This window comes from Humulus lupulus, chromosome 2 (assembly GCF_963169125.1).
Source record: "Humulus lupulus chromosome 2, drHumLupu1.1, whole genome shotgun sequence".
In the NCBI taxonomy this organism is placed as follows: domain Eukaryota; kingdom Viridiplantae; phylum Streptophyta; class Magnoliopsida; order Rosales; family Cannabaceae; genus Humulus; species Humulus lupulus.
Window position 1 is genome coordinate 283,629,274 of NC_084794.1, and position 20,116 is coordinate 283,649,389.

General features: G+C 32.5%; 2 protein-coding genes across 4 annotated transcripts; both read left to right on the plus strand.

Annotated features, from left to right (window-relative positions):
- The first annotated feature begins 6,262 nt into the window (after positions 1–6,262).
- On the plus strand, positions 6,263–10,323 carry LOC133819572 (uncharacterized). Of its 2 annotated transcripts, XM_062252854.1 has the most exons (3): positions 6,263–6,916; positions 8,280–8,584; positions 9,689–10,323. In XM_062252854.1, the coding sequence occupies exons 1-2, from the start codon at positions 6,521–6,523 to the stop codon at positions 8,538–8,540; spliced, it is 657 nt and encodes a 218-aa protein (XP_062108838.1). In that variant the 5' UTR covers positions 6,263–6,520; the 3' UTR covers positions 8,541–8,584; positions 9,689–10,323. The 2 variants fall into 2 exon arrangements, with proteins under 2 accessions (XP_062108838.1, XP_062108837.1); XM_062252853.1 differs by lacking the exon at positions 9,689–10,323 and having other exon boundaries at positions 8,280–9,082.
- Positions 10,324–13,197: 2,874 nt separating this feature from the next.
- LOC133819573 (protein REDUCED WALL ACETYLATION 2) lies at positions 13,198–18,710 on the plus strand. 2 transcript variants are annotated; one of them, XM_062252855.1, is made up of 16 exons: positions 13,198–13,454; positions 13,629–13,720; positions 14,183–14,323; positions 14,415–14,471; positions 14,573–14,645; positions 15,690–15,848; positions 16,198–16,347; positions 16,437–16,692; positions 16,767–16,885; positions 16,998–17,084; positions 17,159–17,247; positions 17,325–17,387; positions 17,540–17,596; positions 17,927–18,023; positions 18,106–18,264; positions 18,354–18,710. In XM_062252855.1, the coding sequence occupies exons 1-16, from the start codon at positions 13,422–13,424 to the stop codon at positions 18,357–18,359; spliced, it is 1,638 nt and encodes a 545-aa protein (XP_062108839.1). In that variant the 5' UTR covers positions 13,198–13,421; the 3' UTR covers positions 18,360–18,710. The 2 variants fall into 2 exon arrangements, with proteins under 2 accessions (XP_062108839.1, XP_062108840.1); XM_062252856.1 differs by having other exon boundaries at positions 14,186–14,323.
- The last annotated feature ends 1,406 nt before the right edge of the window (positions 18,711–20,116 follow it).

Sequence of the window (20,116 nt, forward strand, 5' to 3'; positions counted from 1 at the left end):
GGGTCAGTTTCGAAATCTGCAATCGAATGGGGATCAAAATATTGTTCATTTGTTAATAAATATTTGTGATCTTTACAACTAATATAGATTTTAATTTATACAAATGACTTTATTCTTTTTCATTTACAAAAATCACTACCCAATTTAAATTTTTTTTTTCCTGCATATCTTCAATTTTAAAATAATTCATCCCACAAAAAACTGAAGATTTTGCTATCTCAACAAGGAAAAGAGAGAGAGCAAGCTCCCTGCCCATTTTCTTCTTACCTTTTAAAAAATAACTTCATTTTTAACTTATATATTATGATAATTTAATATAAGATACATTTTACTAATTACTTTCTTTTTAAAACATAATTTTATTTTTAAGTTATATTATGGTATCATTTAGTTTAAGAAACATTTCGGTTACCTTTCAAATCTATTTTAGAAATTAATGAGTCCTCATATAATATAACAAGGTATTAGATAATTAATACGAGAATAATATAGTTTTTTTTTTTAAATTTAATCAAAATTGTTCTTAAGGGTAATATTGTTAACACAAGAAAATATATTATAACGATGTAATTTGGTATTATTAAAACTACATAAATATAGATGAATATTTTAAGCAAAATACTAGAGAGTATAAGTGGTATACACCATTTATTTATATATTAGGTGTAATGGGCAATGTACGTTAGTTTTATTTAAAAATTTATTAATTATTTTTATTAAGTTTTTATGATTGTTATATAAATTTTAAATAAATAAAAAATATTATATATAAAATAATAACATAAACATATTAAAAGAAAAATTAAATCAAAACATTGTTTTTTTAAAAAAAAAAATAATACGATAATCTTTTAGATCACAAACTACTCTATTTGGTACCGAACATTTATAATATTATTCAAATCACATATCAATGATTGAAGAAGAAATTTATTTATTATTGATAGAAGATAAATAATATTATAATTTATTATTTAGTCACACAATCATACTATTTGTACACAAATGATACTTATATATAATGTATTTATTATGTATTATATATAATTGTAATAATAATATTTTATAACATGTGAATTTATATTAATATAATTACTAAATATTTATTCTAACAAATTTTTATAAAAATTAAGATTAATTATTATATGTTATATATTATTATTATAATAATAATATTGTATAACATTTGAATTTATATGGATATAATTAATATATATCTAATATAGTATTAAATATTATTATAATAATGATATTTTATAACATTTAAATTTATAATATCTAATAATATTTTATAATATTTGAATTTAATAATGATATTTTATAACATTTGAATTTATATTACTATAATTGATAATTATATGATGATATTTTATAATATTTAAATTTATATTAATATAATTAATAAATATTTATTTTAATTGGTTTTAAAAGTATATATTCAGTAAAATATTTGAAATATTTTGTTAAAATTGACAAAAGAAATGATTAAAATAAAAAAATTCCGTTACAATGACAACTCATTACATAAATACTCTCATTTTGCAATTGCAAGTCAAGCTTTAAAAGTGAGTTTATAGAGATTTAGTTGGGGATATATTGCTAATTAGTGTAAGAAGTAAAGCAGATTAATACGGCAATATTTTAGATTAAAGTCATCATTTATGTATGTATATCTATATATTAGATCTATAACTATAACTACATACATGCATATATCTAACATACTTTAAAATTTGGATTTTAATGTATAAAAATTTGTCAGCAACACAGAGCTGACTTATAGGGTAACCTAACGTAATTACTTATAATTAATTAGCTCACAATTAAATTACATGTAAAAATATTGGAAGAATGAGTTGTTACCGTGTAGGATTATGTTGTTGTCATCATCTTAATCTCCAAGCATTACAACAAATACAAGCCAAGTTCCAAAAACCAAATTTTTACAATGTCATTTTCAATTTCAACATTCCACATAAGTATAATTACTTATCTTGAATTTTCACGTAATGAGTTGAAAAAAAAATTAACAATTTATTTGTTATGGAGGTCACATTCCAAACCAATTGAACATAAGTTGTAATATATAAGTAAAAAAATAAGCTAAATTAGTGATTCGATCACACTAGTGTATGTTATATTATTTGATATAATATAATGTTTACATCATATTTTAACATAATAATATTGAGAGTTACAAATTAGACAATGTATATATTCAATTGTGTAATATATTTTTTGAATTACAAAATCAGGTATAAATTTGTAACTTTCAAATATCACCCAATAATGTTTAGATTGAGAGTTACACATTTTTTATTGAATTTCATAAATTCATGATATGCCTATCGAAGATATATTTTTTCAACTCTTATTAGTTGTATGGATGTTACAAAATCATGTTAGAAATATATTATGACGTTTTGGAAAAATGTGCGAAATTGGGAGACTGTAACAGCCTTCAGGCCCGGCCACAATCATCCCAGGTTGCGCCCTGAGAGTCAGTAGCTAACGGTCGCAACTTGGGGTGTTGGCAGCCAAATCTCATTTTGTCTTTTTTCCAATTTGAATGGTTTTAACATTCCAGGTAACTCTCAAGTCTTCATTTTAATTTCATAAACATCCAATTAAACACTGGTAACAGCCAATGGAGTTGGTGGAATTTGAAATTCAAAAGGGAGCCTCAAAATTTTATAAATAGGATCCTAATGCTCACTTGCAAGACACACTATTTCTATCCACTAAAGCATTTGGCTAGAAATTCACCAAAGACTTGGTAACTCCAGAGAACTATTTCCATTTTGTGAGTTTCCTTAGTGCTTAGAGAATAGGAGAAATAAGTTTTTGGGCAAATATCTTGATGTAACGCCCCAATTTCTTGAAACGTTAACTGACTCTTACAATAATTAGCTTTGAAATAAAACAACCTTTAATAGAAATCCAACGTGAATTACCCAAACATTTAAAAGAAAGAAACTTCGGAGTACACTTACATTATATGCAGCGGAATGAATAAGTCATTCCTTAAGTTTCTCTAACCCTTGTATATTTTTTGTCGCAGGGTATCATCAAGATACTGAACCAATCTTTAAATTTATTCATAGCCTTCCACAGTATCCTTAGAATCACCTAGACTAGAGTGGGCAATTCTCAACACATGAGATAGATACAAAGAAAGAAGAAGATAAGAGAATATAGAGGCTTAGAAAATGACTTTTCTTGTAGAGAGAGTCTAAAACCCTAAAACATCAAAAATAGATCTTCAGATCATTTGTTTTCAACTCTCACTTAGTATTCTTTTTATATGCTCAATTAGGTTACTTATTTAGATTTGTGAAATAGTTCTAGCTTTTGAAATTGAGAGGTGAGGTATTTAGATTTGTTTATAGAGTTGAACTTAATGAAAATATGGATAAATGGTCGTATAGAGATATAAGCTATATTATTTTATAATATAATGTATTATATTATATTATATTATAATATAATGTTTTAGATTAAATAAATGTGACAAAGAGTGTCACATATTGTAACATATAATAGAGAGTTATAATATTTAGATATATGAGATATATCCAAATAATGTAATATATTTGGTGTTACAAATTTGTAACTTCCAAATATTACCCTTTATTGTGTAAATTTGGTATTACACAATATTGAGATAAATTTCATAAAGCCATATGTGAAATAGTTGTTAGAGATATGATTTTAACCCCAATAATGTGTTTTGGGGGTTACAAAATTATTTGGGAGGGTTTGGAACCATTTGGAAAAATAACACATTTTCAAGTGCTGAAACTGGGTTGTGGCCGCGGGCACTGGATGATGGTGGCTGCGGCCTGGGGGACAGAGAGCAGTGGCCGCAGCCACAGGTGCATTTCAAGCCATTTTTTCAGTTTTTTCCAAATGTGTTAAACGGTTCCAAAAACCCAAATAACTCTCAAATCTCATTTTTAATTCCATATTAATCCAATTAAACATTGGTAACAGCCATGGGGTTGGTGGAATTTGAAATTCAAAGAGTGTCTCTAAACTCTATAAATAGGAGCCTATAGCTCACTTGAAATACATAACATTTCGGCTAGAAACACATTGAGGTTTGATAATTCCAGAAAGCATTTCCAATATCTGAGAGAGATCTCTTAGTGCTTGAGTTAGGGGGAAATAAGCTTTTGGACAAATGTTTTAAACCTTGTTCAAGTTGGTGATCCCTAACCCTCTTCACTTAGGTTGTGTAAGTGAGAGTTTACTTGCGTTTCTGTTCTTCATTTTATTCTATTGTTTTCCTTCTTATTCTCTTGTTCTATTTACTTGTATATTTTCTTTAAGAGTTGTAATCTTTTCTTTTGGTCCAAACACTTTATTTTACTTGTAATCTTTTGCTTAGAGTTGTATTCTCACTATTCTCTTCTTCTTCATCATCTTCTTTCTTTTATTTGTTTATTTATAATTTTCTGTTATAGAGTTGTAGCCTTATTTAATCAATCTATATTTATTTGTAATATTATTGCTGAGAGTTGTAATATTCTTACCCATTTCCATTGAGGCAATATATTTTTTCCTAACATTTATCACTTATACATTCTTTATGAGGCACTCGAAAGAGGTCATAGAGATAAAATAACACTCTAGGTTATTGCGAATATTGGATTGAATTAAACACATTAATGAATGAGATTAAAATTATTAAAGAGTGAAGTTGAACCTTAACAATTGTTTTTATCTTTACTTTTTCCATTTAAGTATTTATTTTTTCAAATTCATATTTAATTTTTTTAAGTTTTCATAAATCTTTTGAAATTGATTGTTTAGATAAAATTAGGATTTAGTAATCGTTGTTCTTAATTTGTTTAATTAATTTTATTCTACGTGGGATGATATTGTTTTCTTGATTACTTTATTACTTGTTCGATTTGTGTACTTGTAAGTAGGGGTGAACATTTGACTTGAAAAACCCGCAAACCCGACCCGACCAACCCGAATTTTTGCAAAACCCATCAAATTCAGGTGAAATCCGATCCGAACCCAACATGGTTCGGGTCGGGTTCAGATTTTGAAATTAATGGCACACAGGTTCGTGTGTAACCCGAATCCAAAAATAATTACAAAACCTGAAACCCGAAATCACCCCAAAACTTGAAAATTTCGGACCAGATTCGGTACCACTTTCATCTACCCGAAACCCGCAAAACCCAACCCTGATGCACCTGAAAACCCGACCCGTGTGCACCCCTACTTGTTAAACTATATTGTTTATTTTACACAACACATATACTTTACATACACATTTCTATACGTAAATGATGATTTGTCAAACTTTAAGTGATAGGATAGAGACGACATGTAATTTCAAGACAGGAGATTTTTATTTCATATTTTTGGCTCTCCATGATTAATGTATTCTTATTACATAAAAATTATAGTGTGCATTCAATTTTAAAATTAATTTAATTAGCACCCTAAAGTGAGGATATTGTTGTTAATTTGAATTTAGTATAATTTTCTATTTCACAATAAATTAGTTGACTAATCTCTTAATTTGGCAATTGTATGATTAATGCACTTGCACTTCAAACTTAGTATTTTAAGGCTTTTTTTAATATAATGGGGATTTGAACTTATCTCTCCTCCTACACATACATTTATTGTACGAAAAATTATTGGACTCCGAGTTTGCTCTATTATTTTTCTTTTAACTTTTTAGGGGATTTAGTCCACATTTTATGGGGTGAGTTATTTTTAAAGTAAAGACATACAAAGAGTATTATTTTTGTAACTATTATAATTATTTTAAGTGGTTATTTTTATAAATAAAGTTTATTTTAGGTTTACTAATGAAAAAATATTTTAAAAAAGTGCAAAACTCTATGGCTCGATGCAAGAACTTGAGGAAATTTCATTTTATATGAATTTGTTTAATAAAGTTTATAAAAATATGATTTTTTTTCAAAAAAAAGTTATTTTATAATATTTTTTAAGAATTTTCACTTTTATAAATTTAATTTTTTATATTTTTGTTAGTTTTTTTTTTGAAAGAGTATATTTTTGTTAGTTAAAAATTATGTTTTTCTTACTTTATTTATTTTTTTATTGATAAATTTTTTCATATAAATTAAAAAAAATATAATCCCAAATTTGTACTAATATTTGGGCCAGATTTCACATAATAATGGACTCGGCCCAACAGAATATTCCGGAAAGAAGTACCCTAACCCTAGATAGATACCCAAACATCCCTAAGTAGCACGTGACAAGCACCTGACTTGAAAGGGGCAGAATAGAGCGCCGCAATGAATATGAAATCACAAAAATACAAATTCTCAAATCACGACCGTCCGATCTATTGACACATCATCAATCCGCGTGAACGCTTGTTTCTACGGCTGAGATTACAGAATACAGAGCTACTGGTAGAGCGAACGAAGAACCTTCTCTCTCTTGCTTCTCTATCTTCCGTGCTTTGATTTTCCCTGTGAATTCAAATTTTGGTTTGGAAAATTCTTGCAAGGGTTTGAAGATGAAGGTTATGGAGGAAGTTGTAGACGAAAACGAAGTAGTTGGTTTGGCTGAAGAAGATGAAGATGATGTCACGGCTGACAGCATATCATCAGATGACGAAGATATTAGTGTCGACGAGGAGGAGGACGATGACGACGATGGGGACGAGGACGAAGACGAGGACGACGACGACGATGATGGTGATGACGATGACGAGGACGACGATGACGATGTGCAGGAGGTTGTACAATCCTCCGGTGGTCCTCCGGTTCACTCAGTAGATGACGATGAAGACGATGACGATGATGATGAGGATGACGATGAAGATGATGATGGTGAAGGTGATGGTGATGGAGACGACGATGACGATGACGGAAGCGACGAAGACGATGAAGAAGAAGTCGACCCTGAAGAGGTAAAAGTTTTAATTTTTTATTTACAACAGATTTGCGATTTTTATTTTCTTGAGATTGCTTATGTTTATGCTGTTATCTCTAATATGATTTCAGATCTGTTTTTTAAAGAAATTATATGCGAATTTTCATGCTTGTTGAAAAAATAATTGAAGGAGCTTCGAGTTTTAACAGTGATTGTTCAGATTTGTTCATGAATATATTGCTTCGACATCATTCTGAAGTATATTATTCAATTTTCCGAAACAAGGATTGAATTGGTACTCGTTATCTTAGTGAACTTGGCTTCGAAAGAAGCCTTTATTAGGGTTTTTGAGGTTCATGTGTTTTTTTTAATTGCATAATTTTGATGGTAGGTTAGGTCAACCCAAAATATGAGCGTTCAGAGGAGTATTAATTATTGTGGTCCTGTCTCTATTTTCTTGAACAAGTTGATTACTGTATAACATCAGGCTCCATGATCTTAAAATCTGCGTTAGAAGCTTTGTTAAGTTTGGTATGTAAGTAAAGAAAAATTCAACCCATATAGTTTTACTTTATTTTCCTCTTTTTTTTTTCAGTTTTGTTGTTTAGTGGGGGGATTCTATAGACAAATCTTGACTATGATTGTTTATGACCATAGTGTAACGTTTTTGTTTTGTTTGGTGGTTTTTTTTTTTAAATAAAAGTGAATAAAGGATGAAAATGTTTATGATTATCCCTGAGTTCAAAAATCATGTTACTTTATCTGGTCTCTTGCTCTTCCTTATTATTGGGTCAGGAGATCCACTTAGTTTTTTTGGCTATTGAAGATCCTTGATTATTTTCATGGTTGCCTTCGTTGAAATGATTTCAGAGTTGTGCACCGTATATTACTTAGGCTAGTTTTTCATCATTTGTTGCACGATCTGAAGCTTGGGTAACTTTGTCGGTATCATATTTTACCCGACCTTTTCTTTTAAAATTTGTATTTCATGCATATTGAATATTCTCTAAAAGAAAAAGAAAAAACTATTTTTTTGATTGGTTTACTTCTGACTGGTCCCAGCTTATATTTTTTACTAAAAAGTTGTTACAATTTGTTGCTAATAGATTTTGTTGTAGGTAAGTCACTGTTTCCATATAGTTTTAGTGTTAAGATATCTCCCAAAGGGACTTTGTCGAACTTTTTGGTTTGTGTTTCGTTATCGAAATGCTAAAATTATAAACTTCAGCTGCTCATATACTTTTATTGCCATATAAGTATCATAAACTTTTTAATTATTGCTGTTCACTACTGCTGTTGTTGGATTTTAAAATGTTACTTTTTTCATTTGGTAGTACTTTTCTTATATTATATGTCTGTACTACTACTAAACTGTAGCTGACGTTTCATTTAAAATTTAGGATATGGGTACCGAGTACCTTGTGCGGCCAGTGGGGCGTGCAGAGGATGAGGAAGATGCAAGTGATTTTGAACCAGAAGAGAATGGAGAAGAGGAAGGTGAGGAGGAAGTTGAGGAAGAAGATGAAGACGATGATGTTGGTAGCGGGAAGGTGGAGGCACCACCAAAGAGAAAGAGATCGGACAAAGATGATTCCGACGATGATGATGACAACGATGACGATGACGGTGGAGAGGATGATGAGAGACCATCCAAGCGATAGGGGTTGGCCCCTTGTTGGTATGAGGGCTGACCATTGACAAATAGGTCATTCTCTCTTTCTCTATCTCTCTCTCTCCTTTATGTCTCTATCTTAAAGTCTCCTCTTTGTAGAAAGAAGGATAGGTAGGAAGGATGCTGCCTAAAAATCTGTTTATCTTTTTTTAAAACCTCAAATCAAATCATGTACTACCATGAAGCAATATAATTAGGATTATAAGTTTTTTTTCTTTTTCTTTTTAATCTTCTAATGAATCTAGTCATTGGGGTGGTGGCGGGGATTGAATATCCATTTGAAAGAGGGTTGTTTTAGGATTTTGTGCAAGTTTAAACAAGTTAGAAAAGTTTGTAGTCTGTTGGATATTGGATATTGTTTATCTAATAGGTGTATTTCAAGTATTTTAGGTAGATGATCCCTTTTATGCTTTTTTTTTTGGCTGGTTGGAACTATCAATGGTTAATTTGATGTCATGATTTTGTATAATAATGATGGTCATTTACAATTATCATCATAATCATTTATGCTTTAAATTTTAATTATTGTCATTCCTCCCCAATGATGTACTCCAATAGTACTGACTTACATAATACTGTTACTGGATATTGATAGGAAATATAGAAGAAGCTTGCAGAAGATAGATACTATGACCATCATGTGTTTGAAATTGATTGAATCGTCCGTGGCTTGTTGTAGTTGATACGTTCAAAATAATTTTTTTTTAGAAAACCCCCACCACAACTCATTTTATAGATTGGGGAAGCAGCTTAGGTGACACGAATTATCATTATTTATTCAGACAACTTAAAATAAACGACTCATTCTAAAGAAATATGGGTCTCACAATCCCTAATTGGCTACTGTTGGGCAGTTTCTACATCCATTTATCTGACTTTGACTAGGGTTTAACATTATGGGTCGCAGTGGGTCATTTTCACCAGCCTCCTTGCCTCTCATGCCATAAGCCATTTTTGTTTTCTTCAATATATGATCTATAAATATAAAACAACGGGGGCTAAGGGGGTTGTTGCTTGTAATCATTAATTTAATTTAAGATGGTTTGTTTGGGGTTTAATATTTAATTAGCAATTTTAAGCACAGCGCAATCGTGTTTTGGCTGGCTGACTCAGTATAATTAATTTTTGTCTGATCAGACTAAGATTGGGATTTGGCAGTACTACTCTACTACTACTGCAGCTGCTACTACTTGGGAGGGATCCGATTGACAGGTGCAGAACAATCCAGAACGGTGGTGGAATATGAATCCCATCATTCAAAGCAAACCCCTTCATAAGTAGAAGTACCCAACCCAGTAGTTATTGGTAAAGGTGTTTTGTCCCATGTAGAAGATAAGATAAGGGAGGATCGCATACTGTGGACCCCACGTCTCTTTCTCTCGATCAATGCCTTCAAATGCTTCCACCTCAGCACGGCCTGATTCTTATTCATCCAAGCCCAATTCTCCAATATGGGCTTCTTTCGGCCCATGACTTTGGCATCACAGTCAAATCCCAAGAATCCTTTTTATTTTATTTGATCTTTAATCATTGATTAATTAAGTTTAGACTAATTTTCCCTAAGAAAAAAATGTATTCATTTATGGTATGTCATCATGTCTTTTAATTACGTTTTAGCTCATAAATGGAAGAAGATGCTATTAAAGTAGAAAGAGATTGTGATGGGATCCAACCCTAAAAGGCTTAAATTATGTTGGTCCCTTCCAATTGGCATTGACAACAATAAGAGTTTGTGTGGTTTCTAATCTCCAAAACAATTAGTGATTTGTACACGTGGCACCTCCTTCTAACTTTGCCGACACAAGCTTTTATTCTTATTATAATAACCTTTTTTTTTTATTTGGCATGACATTTTAGTTACGTATATATTAAATAGCTTTAGATGAAAATAAAAAATAAAAAAGCATTTTAGTTTTCTTGTTCTAAGTTAATTAATTATGAGAAATTTAACTTTTAATGCATAAAAGGAGATTGTATTTAAAAAATACATTATCATTTATATGACTCTCACTTTGGTCTTACTATTTACCTTAGTACCCAAAATACCCCTGACAATTCTTTCGACTCTCTCTCTTCTCTCTCGGTCTCTTTATATTCCCTCTCACTCTCACTCTTGAACCACATTTGAATCCGTCGCAACCCAACGAATCGGAGAAGAGAAGCGTTGTCGGAGAAGGTCTTCGGAACCAAGACTTGAACATCAGACCGGAAGCACCCAGAGGCAACCAAACAACTCCGAAGTAGGCAAAACAACTCTCAAGTATGCGAAGGTGAGGATTTTCTTTTTAATTTGCAATGTCTGGTTTTTTGTTGATGTTTTGTTTATAGGATAGATCGGGGCTGGGTAACTGAGAAATCTGGGTTTTTTTCAAAAAATTTGACCCACCCGATAGCAGGGCCGACCCTGAAAAAAAGTGGGCCTAAGACGGTTTTAATAAATTTGAAAAAAATGGGTCCTTTTGTATATGTAATTTTAAATAAAATTAAACTAATATTTAGTAATTTTAAAAAATGGGCCCTGGGTAGGGGTGGGCCCTAGGCACGGGCCTAGCCCGCCTATGCCCAGAGTCGGCTCTGCCCGATAGGCCTTGATAGTATATGTTAGATCTGTTTTTGAATGTGCCTCGATTGACCTCGATAGGACTCGATGCTATGAGATATTCAATTTTAGGGTGCCTCGATAAAATGAGACATAAACCATGATTTAGCATCTGCCTCGATAGACCTCGATGATATTAGACATATGGCTGATTAGCCCCTGCCTTGATAGGTCTCGATAGGCCTCGATGATAATAGAAATATGGTTGATTCTAGCATCTGCCTCGATATGCCTCGATAGAATAAGACTTATGATTGTTTTAGCACCAACCTCGATAGGACTCGATAAAATTAGATATATTATGATTTTGCCTTGCCTCGATAGGCCTCGATGAAAAAAAAATGAAAATCTGCTTAACCATGGCTTGTTCTAGCTAAAGAGCCAAGGTTTAGATGGCTCCCCATTTTTTCAAGATTATTCTTGAAGAGAATATTGGGAACACCAAGTTAGTAAGAATACTACTTTGTGTTCAAGTTTATTTGTAAAGTAGTATACTTACTAACTTGGTGTTCCCAATATTCTCTTCAAGAATAATCTTAAAAAAATGGGGAGCCATAGGAGAAAACTTTGTCTAAACTTTGGCTCTTTGGCTAGCACAAGCCATGGTTGAACAATTTTTCATTTTTTTTCATCGAGGTCTATCGAAGCAAGGCAAAATCATAATATATCTAATTCTATTGAGGCCTATCGAGATTGGTGCTAAAACAACCATAAGTCTTATTCTATCGAGGCATATCGAGGCAGATGCTAGAATCAACCATATTTCTATTATCATCGAGGCCTATCGAGGCAAGGGCTAATCAACCATATGTCTAATATCATCGAGGTCTATCGAGGCCAATCGAGTCCTATCGAGGCAGATGTTAAATCATGGTTTATGTCTCATTCTATCGAGGCACCCTAAAATTGAATATCTCATAGCATCGAGTCCTATCGAGGTCAATCGAGGCACATTCAAAAACAGACCTAACATATACTATCAAGACCTATCTTATGAACAAACCAGACATTGCAGATTAAAAAGAAAACCCTCACCTTCACGTACTTGGGAGTTGTTTCGCCTACTTCAGAGTTGTTTGGTTGCCTCTAGGTGCTTCCGGTCTAATGTTTAAGTCCTGGTTCTCCAACAATGCTTCTCTTCTTCGATTTCGTTGGGTTGCAACGTATTCAAATGTGAGTTTTGAGAGTTTTTTTTTGTTCGGGACCAAGAGTGAGAAGGAATATAGAGAGACCGAGAGAGAAGAGAGAGAGAGTCGGAATAAATGGCAGAGGTATTTTGAGTACTAAGGTAAATAATATGACCAAAGTGAGAGTCATATAAGTGATAAGGCATATTTTACATGCATTAAAAGTCAAATTTCCCTTAATTATTTGGGTCTAATAAAAATGATTTTGAGTGGGATAAATTGTCATCGATGCTACTTTTGAAATTAAAACTATTTATCTTAATTGAAGTAAACACTAAACATTACACGAGGTTTATGTTAATTGAAGTTATAAGAACCCTGTAAAAGAGGGTTTGAACAACGAAGTCCAGTGCTAGTTTGAAATTGAGAGATTGCGTGTTTCACCCACAAAATTATTAATGATGGTTTGTTTACCTAATGGCGGTTTTTTTTTTTTTTTAAAGTTTGTCAAATAATTTCCAACTCAAACAATTAAAATTGGTCAATTCAATCAAATTATTATGCAAAGAATTATATAGTATTTTGACTTTTAAGTTACTAATTCACATAGTTAAACCCTTAATCTCATCACTATCTCACCCCAATTATCCCATCCCAATTTTTTCTAAAAAATTTAATCATTTTATCCTATGAAGTTTGTAAAAAAAGTGATAATGTGATGTGAGGAAGGGTTCAGTATGACAAATTTTCACCGACTCCCCAATATTATCAAAAATTCAAATAAATAAAAGCTATAACTCTCGGTGACCGTTGGATCAACATCCAACGCTGGAAAAATCGTGTAACAATACATTATATAGGTTTTAATTATTAAAATAATATAAATAAAATAAAAAACTTTTACGCATAGAGTTGTCAGTCATTAACACCTCTCTCTATCTCTCTTTCTCACTCGTTTTTCTTTTTCTCTCACATCACAGATAGTCATATACACCAAAAAAATATACACAATCCATACGCATTAATACATCTACACATATACACCGTCGTCTCAAAATCCAAATCTCGGCACCGGAGACAACCTTCAAGCTTCCGATTCCGATCTGTGAAATGCTCGTTTGATCTCCACGCTCATTTGCCAATAATGGTGATCTACGGCGCAGTAACTCCTGGCCAGGTTGTTTGCTTATTTATTTATTTTTTAAAATGTTTTTTTTCGCTTTATTCATAGATCTTGATACACTCGTCTCAATTTCTGAATTGCATTTATTGTTCTTGAAATGATAATGCTTACGTTGGAGTCATTGGAGTTGATGGAAGAGTGTTTTTTGTTTTTGTTTTTATTATACAGGTTTCGTTTTTGCTTGGGCTTGTACCTGTAATTGTGGCTTGGATTTATGCTGAGATTTTGGAGTACAAGAAGAGTTCAGTCTCTCCTAAAGCGTGAGTTCAACTGTTCAATTATGTAAACTTTGAGTTCTATATCTCTTACTGCTTCTACTTATACAGCTATGTGCAGTATATCTCTCATTTAAATTTGGATTTGAACTTTTAATGTGTAATTTTATTAGCTTGGCTTTGTTCTTCAGCAAACAAGGATGAAAAAACTTACATTTTCCCCCATATTTTTTGAGGTTTTTATTTCTAAGCTGATTACCATGAGTCGTTTATAAGCAAGTAATGGGAAAAATAAAGTTACAAACTTCCTTTTCTTTTGAGTTTTTTTTTACACTACTTTGATTGTGTTTTTAAGAAATAAGGAAGAAAAGAATCTTAAAATTTTGCTCTCATTGGGGCTGCTTTATTGATTTGATTACATTGAAGGCTTGAATATGTTTTCAAGCAAAAGAATGAGAAACAAAAAACTTAAACTTTTGTTCTCACTGAGGTTGCTTTTCCACACAGTAGACATTCTGACATCCCTTTGGAGGACGTGGTAAAAGAGCCAGTTAAGGATGATGATAGAGCTGTTCTGCTGGAGGAAGGAAAAGTCCAGGCAGCCTCTCCTAGAGCTCGAATACTGTCTTCATCATCTTCTATTGTGAGGTGTGTATAAATGATTGCGTTTGAAAATATTGGGCGTGTAAAGTGGTTATCACTTTGCTATTATCTTATGCTGTGTGTAAAATTTGTTTAGGTTCCTTTTGATGGAGGAAAGTTTCTTGCTAGAAAACCGATTGACACTTCGAGCAATGTAAGTAGAGTAAGAGTACATGATGGCTCAAATTGTTAATTATTTTTTATTCTGTGATTAGTTTGTTGATCGAATAACTCACTTCTTGTTCTGGCTTGCAGATCTGAATTTGGTGTCCTTTTAGCATATTATTATGTGTGTGATCGTACAGACTTCTTCAACTCATCAGAGAAGGTAGTCATCAGAACTCGTAGGATGACCCATTGAACGTTTTATTTGTTATTTTGTCCGTCTCAATAAAGTATGTGTTAGAGAAAAATATCCTACATAGAAAGTGTGTACATTCAATAATACATAAGAGCATGTGTTACTCTACTCATCACCAATTAGTTTTGAGATGGAACATCATGCTTCTTATCATGCACCACTTTTCACATTTTAACATAGTATCAAGAGCCAAAGAAAACTATAACGAGTATGTATCCAATCTAAATCCAAAACCGGTCCAAAAAGAGAGCCAAGAGAGCCACTTGTGATTCGAGGATAGTGAGCCAAAAAAAGAGTGAGAGCCACTTGTGATCGAGCCGTCCAAGATTGGTAAGCAAAAATAACCACTATCTTGAGGAGGGATGTTAGAGAAAAATATCCCACATGTAAAGTATGTGGGTACATTCAACAATACATAAGAGTATGGGTTACTTTACCCATCACTAATTATTTTTGAGATAGAACCTCATGCTTCTTACCATGCACTACTTTCCATATTCTAACATATTGTTTCTAAAATGATTTTCCAAAATAAAAAATGATGCTTCATGTATTTTAATTTTTATAATGAACTGAGGATATTGTTGACAACTTGACATTGAAGTTTAATGTATGTCTTCAATATATTGTGAAAATTTTCAATATAGTGAAGATGCCTTGTGCACTACTTGCATACTCAGTTTACTCAATATGGTACACAGACCAAATCTTTTTGAAGGGCTATAGTTGAATACTCTGTTATTCTTAGTATGACGTTTCTACAAAAGATGTACGAAATCTTTTTGACGGGCTATAGTTGAATATTCTGTTATTCCTAGTATGGAATTTCTACAAAAGATGTATAATAATTTGTAATTGTGAGCAGATATTGCTTAGCAAATTTGCAATGTATTGCTGAAAATTTTATGGTACACCACATAATTGTGATTATTTATTTTAAAACTTCTCTCCTTTTATATCTGATCATATTTTCTGGCGAGATTTATCTTGGTTTATCATCTAATTGTGCAGAGTTACAATCGGGATTTTTTCTTGTTTCTATACTTCCTTCTCATCATAGTTTCAGCAATGACTTCTTTCAAGATACATAATGAGAAGTCACCGCTTACAGGGAAATCGATACTTTATTTGAATAGGCATCAAACCGAAGAGTGGAAAGGCTGGATGCAGGTTTGTTTCTCTTTTTCAAGGATGTGTATCGTGTTTTGACAACAACCATCAATAATGCATGCTTATTTTAACATCCTTCATAAGTATTCTTTGTCTTCGTTAGTACTTTCTATTGATTCAAACATGTATTGCCCATACCAAATAATTAGCCTTGAGATCATAAGCGCGTTAAAGGAGATTGTCATTTATTTAGCGACACTTACCTTTTGGAGGTTGTTCTGTCATTCCAGAATCAAGTTACATATGTTATGTGTGAGAGTGCAAAGATTTCTATGTAATATGGTGTCTTGGCATTCTGTTATTATATATCCAATATTTGCGCTTGTATCTTACTGCTTTTCTCTTACAGGTCTTATTTTTGATGTACCATTACTTTGCTGCAAAAGAAATTTATAATGCAATCCGAGTATTTATCGCTGCATATGTGTGGATGACTGGATTTGGAAACTTTTCATACTACTATGTACGCAAGGATTTTAGCATGGCAAGATTTGCACAGGTATGCAGTCCCTTAGAAGTCTAAGATTACTTATTTTAGTTGATTATGTAGTCGACTTCAAACTAATGTTATACCATTCTTGTTGACAGATGATGTGGCGACTTAATTTCTTGGTTATCTTTTGCTGCATTCTCCTAAACAACAGTTACATGTTGTACTACATTTGCCCTATGCACACTCTATTCACCCTTATGGTTTATGGGGCTCTTGGTATTATGAACAAACATAATGAGAAGGGTTCAGTCATAGCGATAAAAATCATCTCTTGCTTCTTGGTGGTCATCATAGTATGGGAAATACCTGGAGTGTTTGAGTTGCTCTGGAGTCCATTAACTTTCCTTCTTGGTTAGTAACTTCTTCTTGTTACTTTTTATGTCAAAATATTGCAGGTTGCTGATCCCAAGTCTTCAAACTTGTAGGTTATAAAGACCCAGCTTCAAAATTGCAGTTCTCTCCCTTGCATGAGTGGTATTTTCGGTCAGGCCTTGACCGATACATATGGATAATTGGAATGATATATGCTTACTACCATCCAACTGTAAGCTTGAAACTAATACATCTTATTTTTCTAAATTGCACTACATATTATACTAGAGTGATGCTTTTGTTGGAATGAACACCTAGCTCATTGGCCTTATTCATTGTTGTAGGTTGAAAGGTGGATGGAGAAACTGGAGGAAGCTGAAGTGAAGAAAAGATTATCAATCAAAGGGGCTATTGCTTTTGTAGCCATAACGGTATTTTAGCTAATAATTTGACTGTTCTAATTCTTTGATGTGCTGTTCTAATGTGCTGGTCTTTGAAATTGTAGATGGGATATCTATGGTTTGAGTATATATACAAGCTGGACAAGCTTACCTACAATAAATATCATCCTTATACTTCATGGATTCCAATAACGTATGTGTATTTTCTAAATGATGTAGCAAATTTCAAAGCCTTAGCTGTTGTCTTATTATTTCATCTGTGTTGATCAGGGTGTACATATGTTTGCGAAATGTTACCCAACAGTTTCGCTGCTATTCTTTGACCCTGTTTGCGTAAGTGCCATTTCATCTCACACTTGGGTTGATTCATATTCTCATATATCTTATTCAAAGCTTTATCTGTAGACAGCATTAGGTGTACTTTTACTCAGATGATGGTAGTTTGTCGTTTTGAAGTTCAGTATTATTAACACTCATGTTATCAGATGGCTCGGGAAAATAACACTGGAGACGTACATTTCACAAATCCATATCTGGTTAAGGTATGCATAGCGGTGTTTCTTATTTCACAGAAACCAAATTTGATGCTTCACATTGCTAAATATAGTATACATGCAATTTCAATTTTGTATAAACATACATAGCGGACTTTTCTAACAGCAGTTAACATGTTCACTAAAAAAAGAGGAAAAAGTTGGGGGAAAAAGAAAGAGAAATTTCCTAAACATAACATACAGGAAAATCATCTGTCTGGAGTTTTTTTAGGATCTTTGTAAATGTATATCACCAAATTTTATTTTTGTGTAATATATTTAGAAAGGCATGCATCACATGTCTTTTCAACCAATAATATCATTATTTGATACTTACAGATCAGGTGTTCCCGATGGTCAGCCAAAATTATTGCTTTCCCTGATACCAAATTATCCAATGTTGAACTTCATGCTCACAACTTCCATATATGTTGCGGTAAGTCAAAATCTATATTAAGCAATAATGAACACAGCCAAAACTGTTGTTAACTCGCAATTCAAACTTTTATTTATTGCAGATCTCGTACAGACTTTTTGACCTAACAAATACATTGAAAATGGCATTCGTCCCTAGTAAAGACGACAAGCGTCTTATCCACAACATGATTACGGCTGCAGCAATATCTTGCGCCCTATACTCCTTATCTTTTGTATTCCTAAATGTGCCCACAATGCTGGTAAGACCACTAATCTTTGTCCGAAACTCGGGTTTCTAGTTTGAAGAACACTAGCATGATTTTGCTTTTTTGTCTCACAAAATTTACAGATTTGAGAACTGAAATTCGTCAAAGTTGGTAGAGTCATTTGGCTTTCAGTATCCACGAACACAAGGAATATGTTATTCCACCGTACGAGACCATGCTTCTTCGAAAACAAGACTAAGATATTGATTCGCAAGCAACTTGTACTGGAGTTAATAGTTCAGCATACCCTATTATGCTCTTAGTTTTTTTTGATAGGATCTGTATAGGAATGGGTTGATCATTTTGTGACCATCGGATTGGACGGAGTGTGGGTTTTTGTCTTTATCATTCTTAATATTACTTCAAGTATAATAGTAAAAGTCATCACAAGTGTAATACAATATTCATCTGTTCGTCAAACATGGCTTTATTTTTTATTATATGTAGCCATCTTGTGGCAGAAAGACCCATATAAAGTATATAATGCAAGTGCAACTCTAAATGAAGTAATGGCACCATATGAAAAAATAAAGAAAATGAAAATACAATAATAACATTCATATCTCTATCTCTTTCTATATAAAAATTTGTATAGAATATTACAAATATTAATATAAATTTAAATATTATAAAATATTATTATTACAATGGTACAATACTAAATATTTAATAATTATATTAATATATAATTTTTTTTTAAAGGAAGTCATTTATAAAGATTAAGCAATACATTGTTCAATTATATTATAGGATAAATAATCATAATCATCCTGTAAACTAAGTTTTGCTAATGAGTGTGCCACTTTATTTGCCTCATGAGGGTTGTAAGAACCAACTTGACAAAGATACATAAAATGTTGGATATCCCAACAATAAGTTATTCTATAGAATAGTCACCACCTCTTTGAATATCCCGGATAGCATTAAGGCAATCACTTTCGGAAATGAGGTTAGTTGGACTGCATTTGGTGGGTAAAAAATCGTACTGCCACTCTTCTATCATTTCGTATCACTGCCACAAAGCCAAGTAGCCCTCGACTAGTACATATTGCAGCATCGACGTTCATTTTAAATTGTAAATGGTCTGGTGGTTTCCAAACAGAAGACTGTCCTCCCTCCTCTTAGCTCGGTCCTGAAACAAGGTGGCTTACCAACTTCATTGGTACCATTAACCTCGTTGGTGGTATTGAGGCTTCCATCTTTGCTCCTGTTACTGGATGCACCACTTTACCAGAGGGATAATCAACTAAGATGCAATCTCTACTCTCTTGGAACTCATAAACAAAATACCCAATCGCCTCACACACTTTGTTAGGATCACAAACCTTCTCACCATGCTTAGCCTTGTTTCTTTCAAACCAAATTATTCATATAATACTTTGCACAGACCTCAATCTCTTCTTTAGGCAGCTGAAAAACACACTTTGAGATCATCTCTTCAAGTATGTACCTGTTCCAATCTGCCAACTTACCACCCCAAGAAGTGTTACCAACATGCCGTTGAGAAAGGGCATTCAAAGAAGGCGTATTTAAATGTTCCAGTAGCTTCCTACATCGAAAGCATCTTGGGTTGACATTGATTCCTCTTTTATGAAGCACCTGAGCAGTAGGAAGAAGCCCATGGTACACCCTCCACAATTTTTTTTAATCTTAGAGGGTAAATGGAGTCTCCATAGTCTCTTCCACCATGTTGTCATGCATGTGTTAGACAAAGAGGCTTCTTGACCACACTCGATGATAGCTTTATATCCCGATATTACTGTATAAGTACCTTTAGAGTTAAAGTGCCACAATCTCTGATCATTAATATATCTGCAACTCAATGATATATTAAGAATTTGTTCAC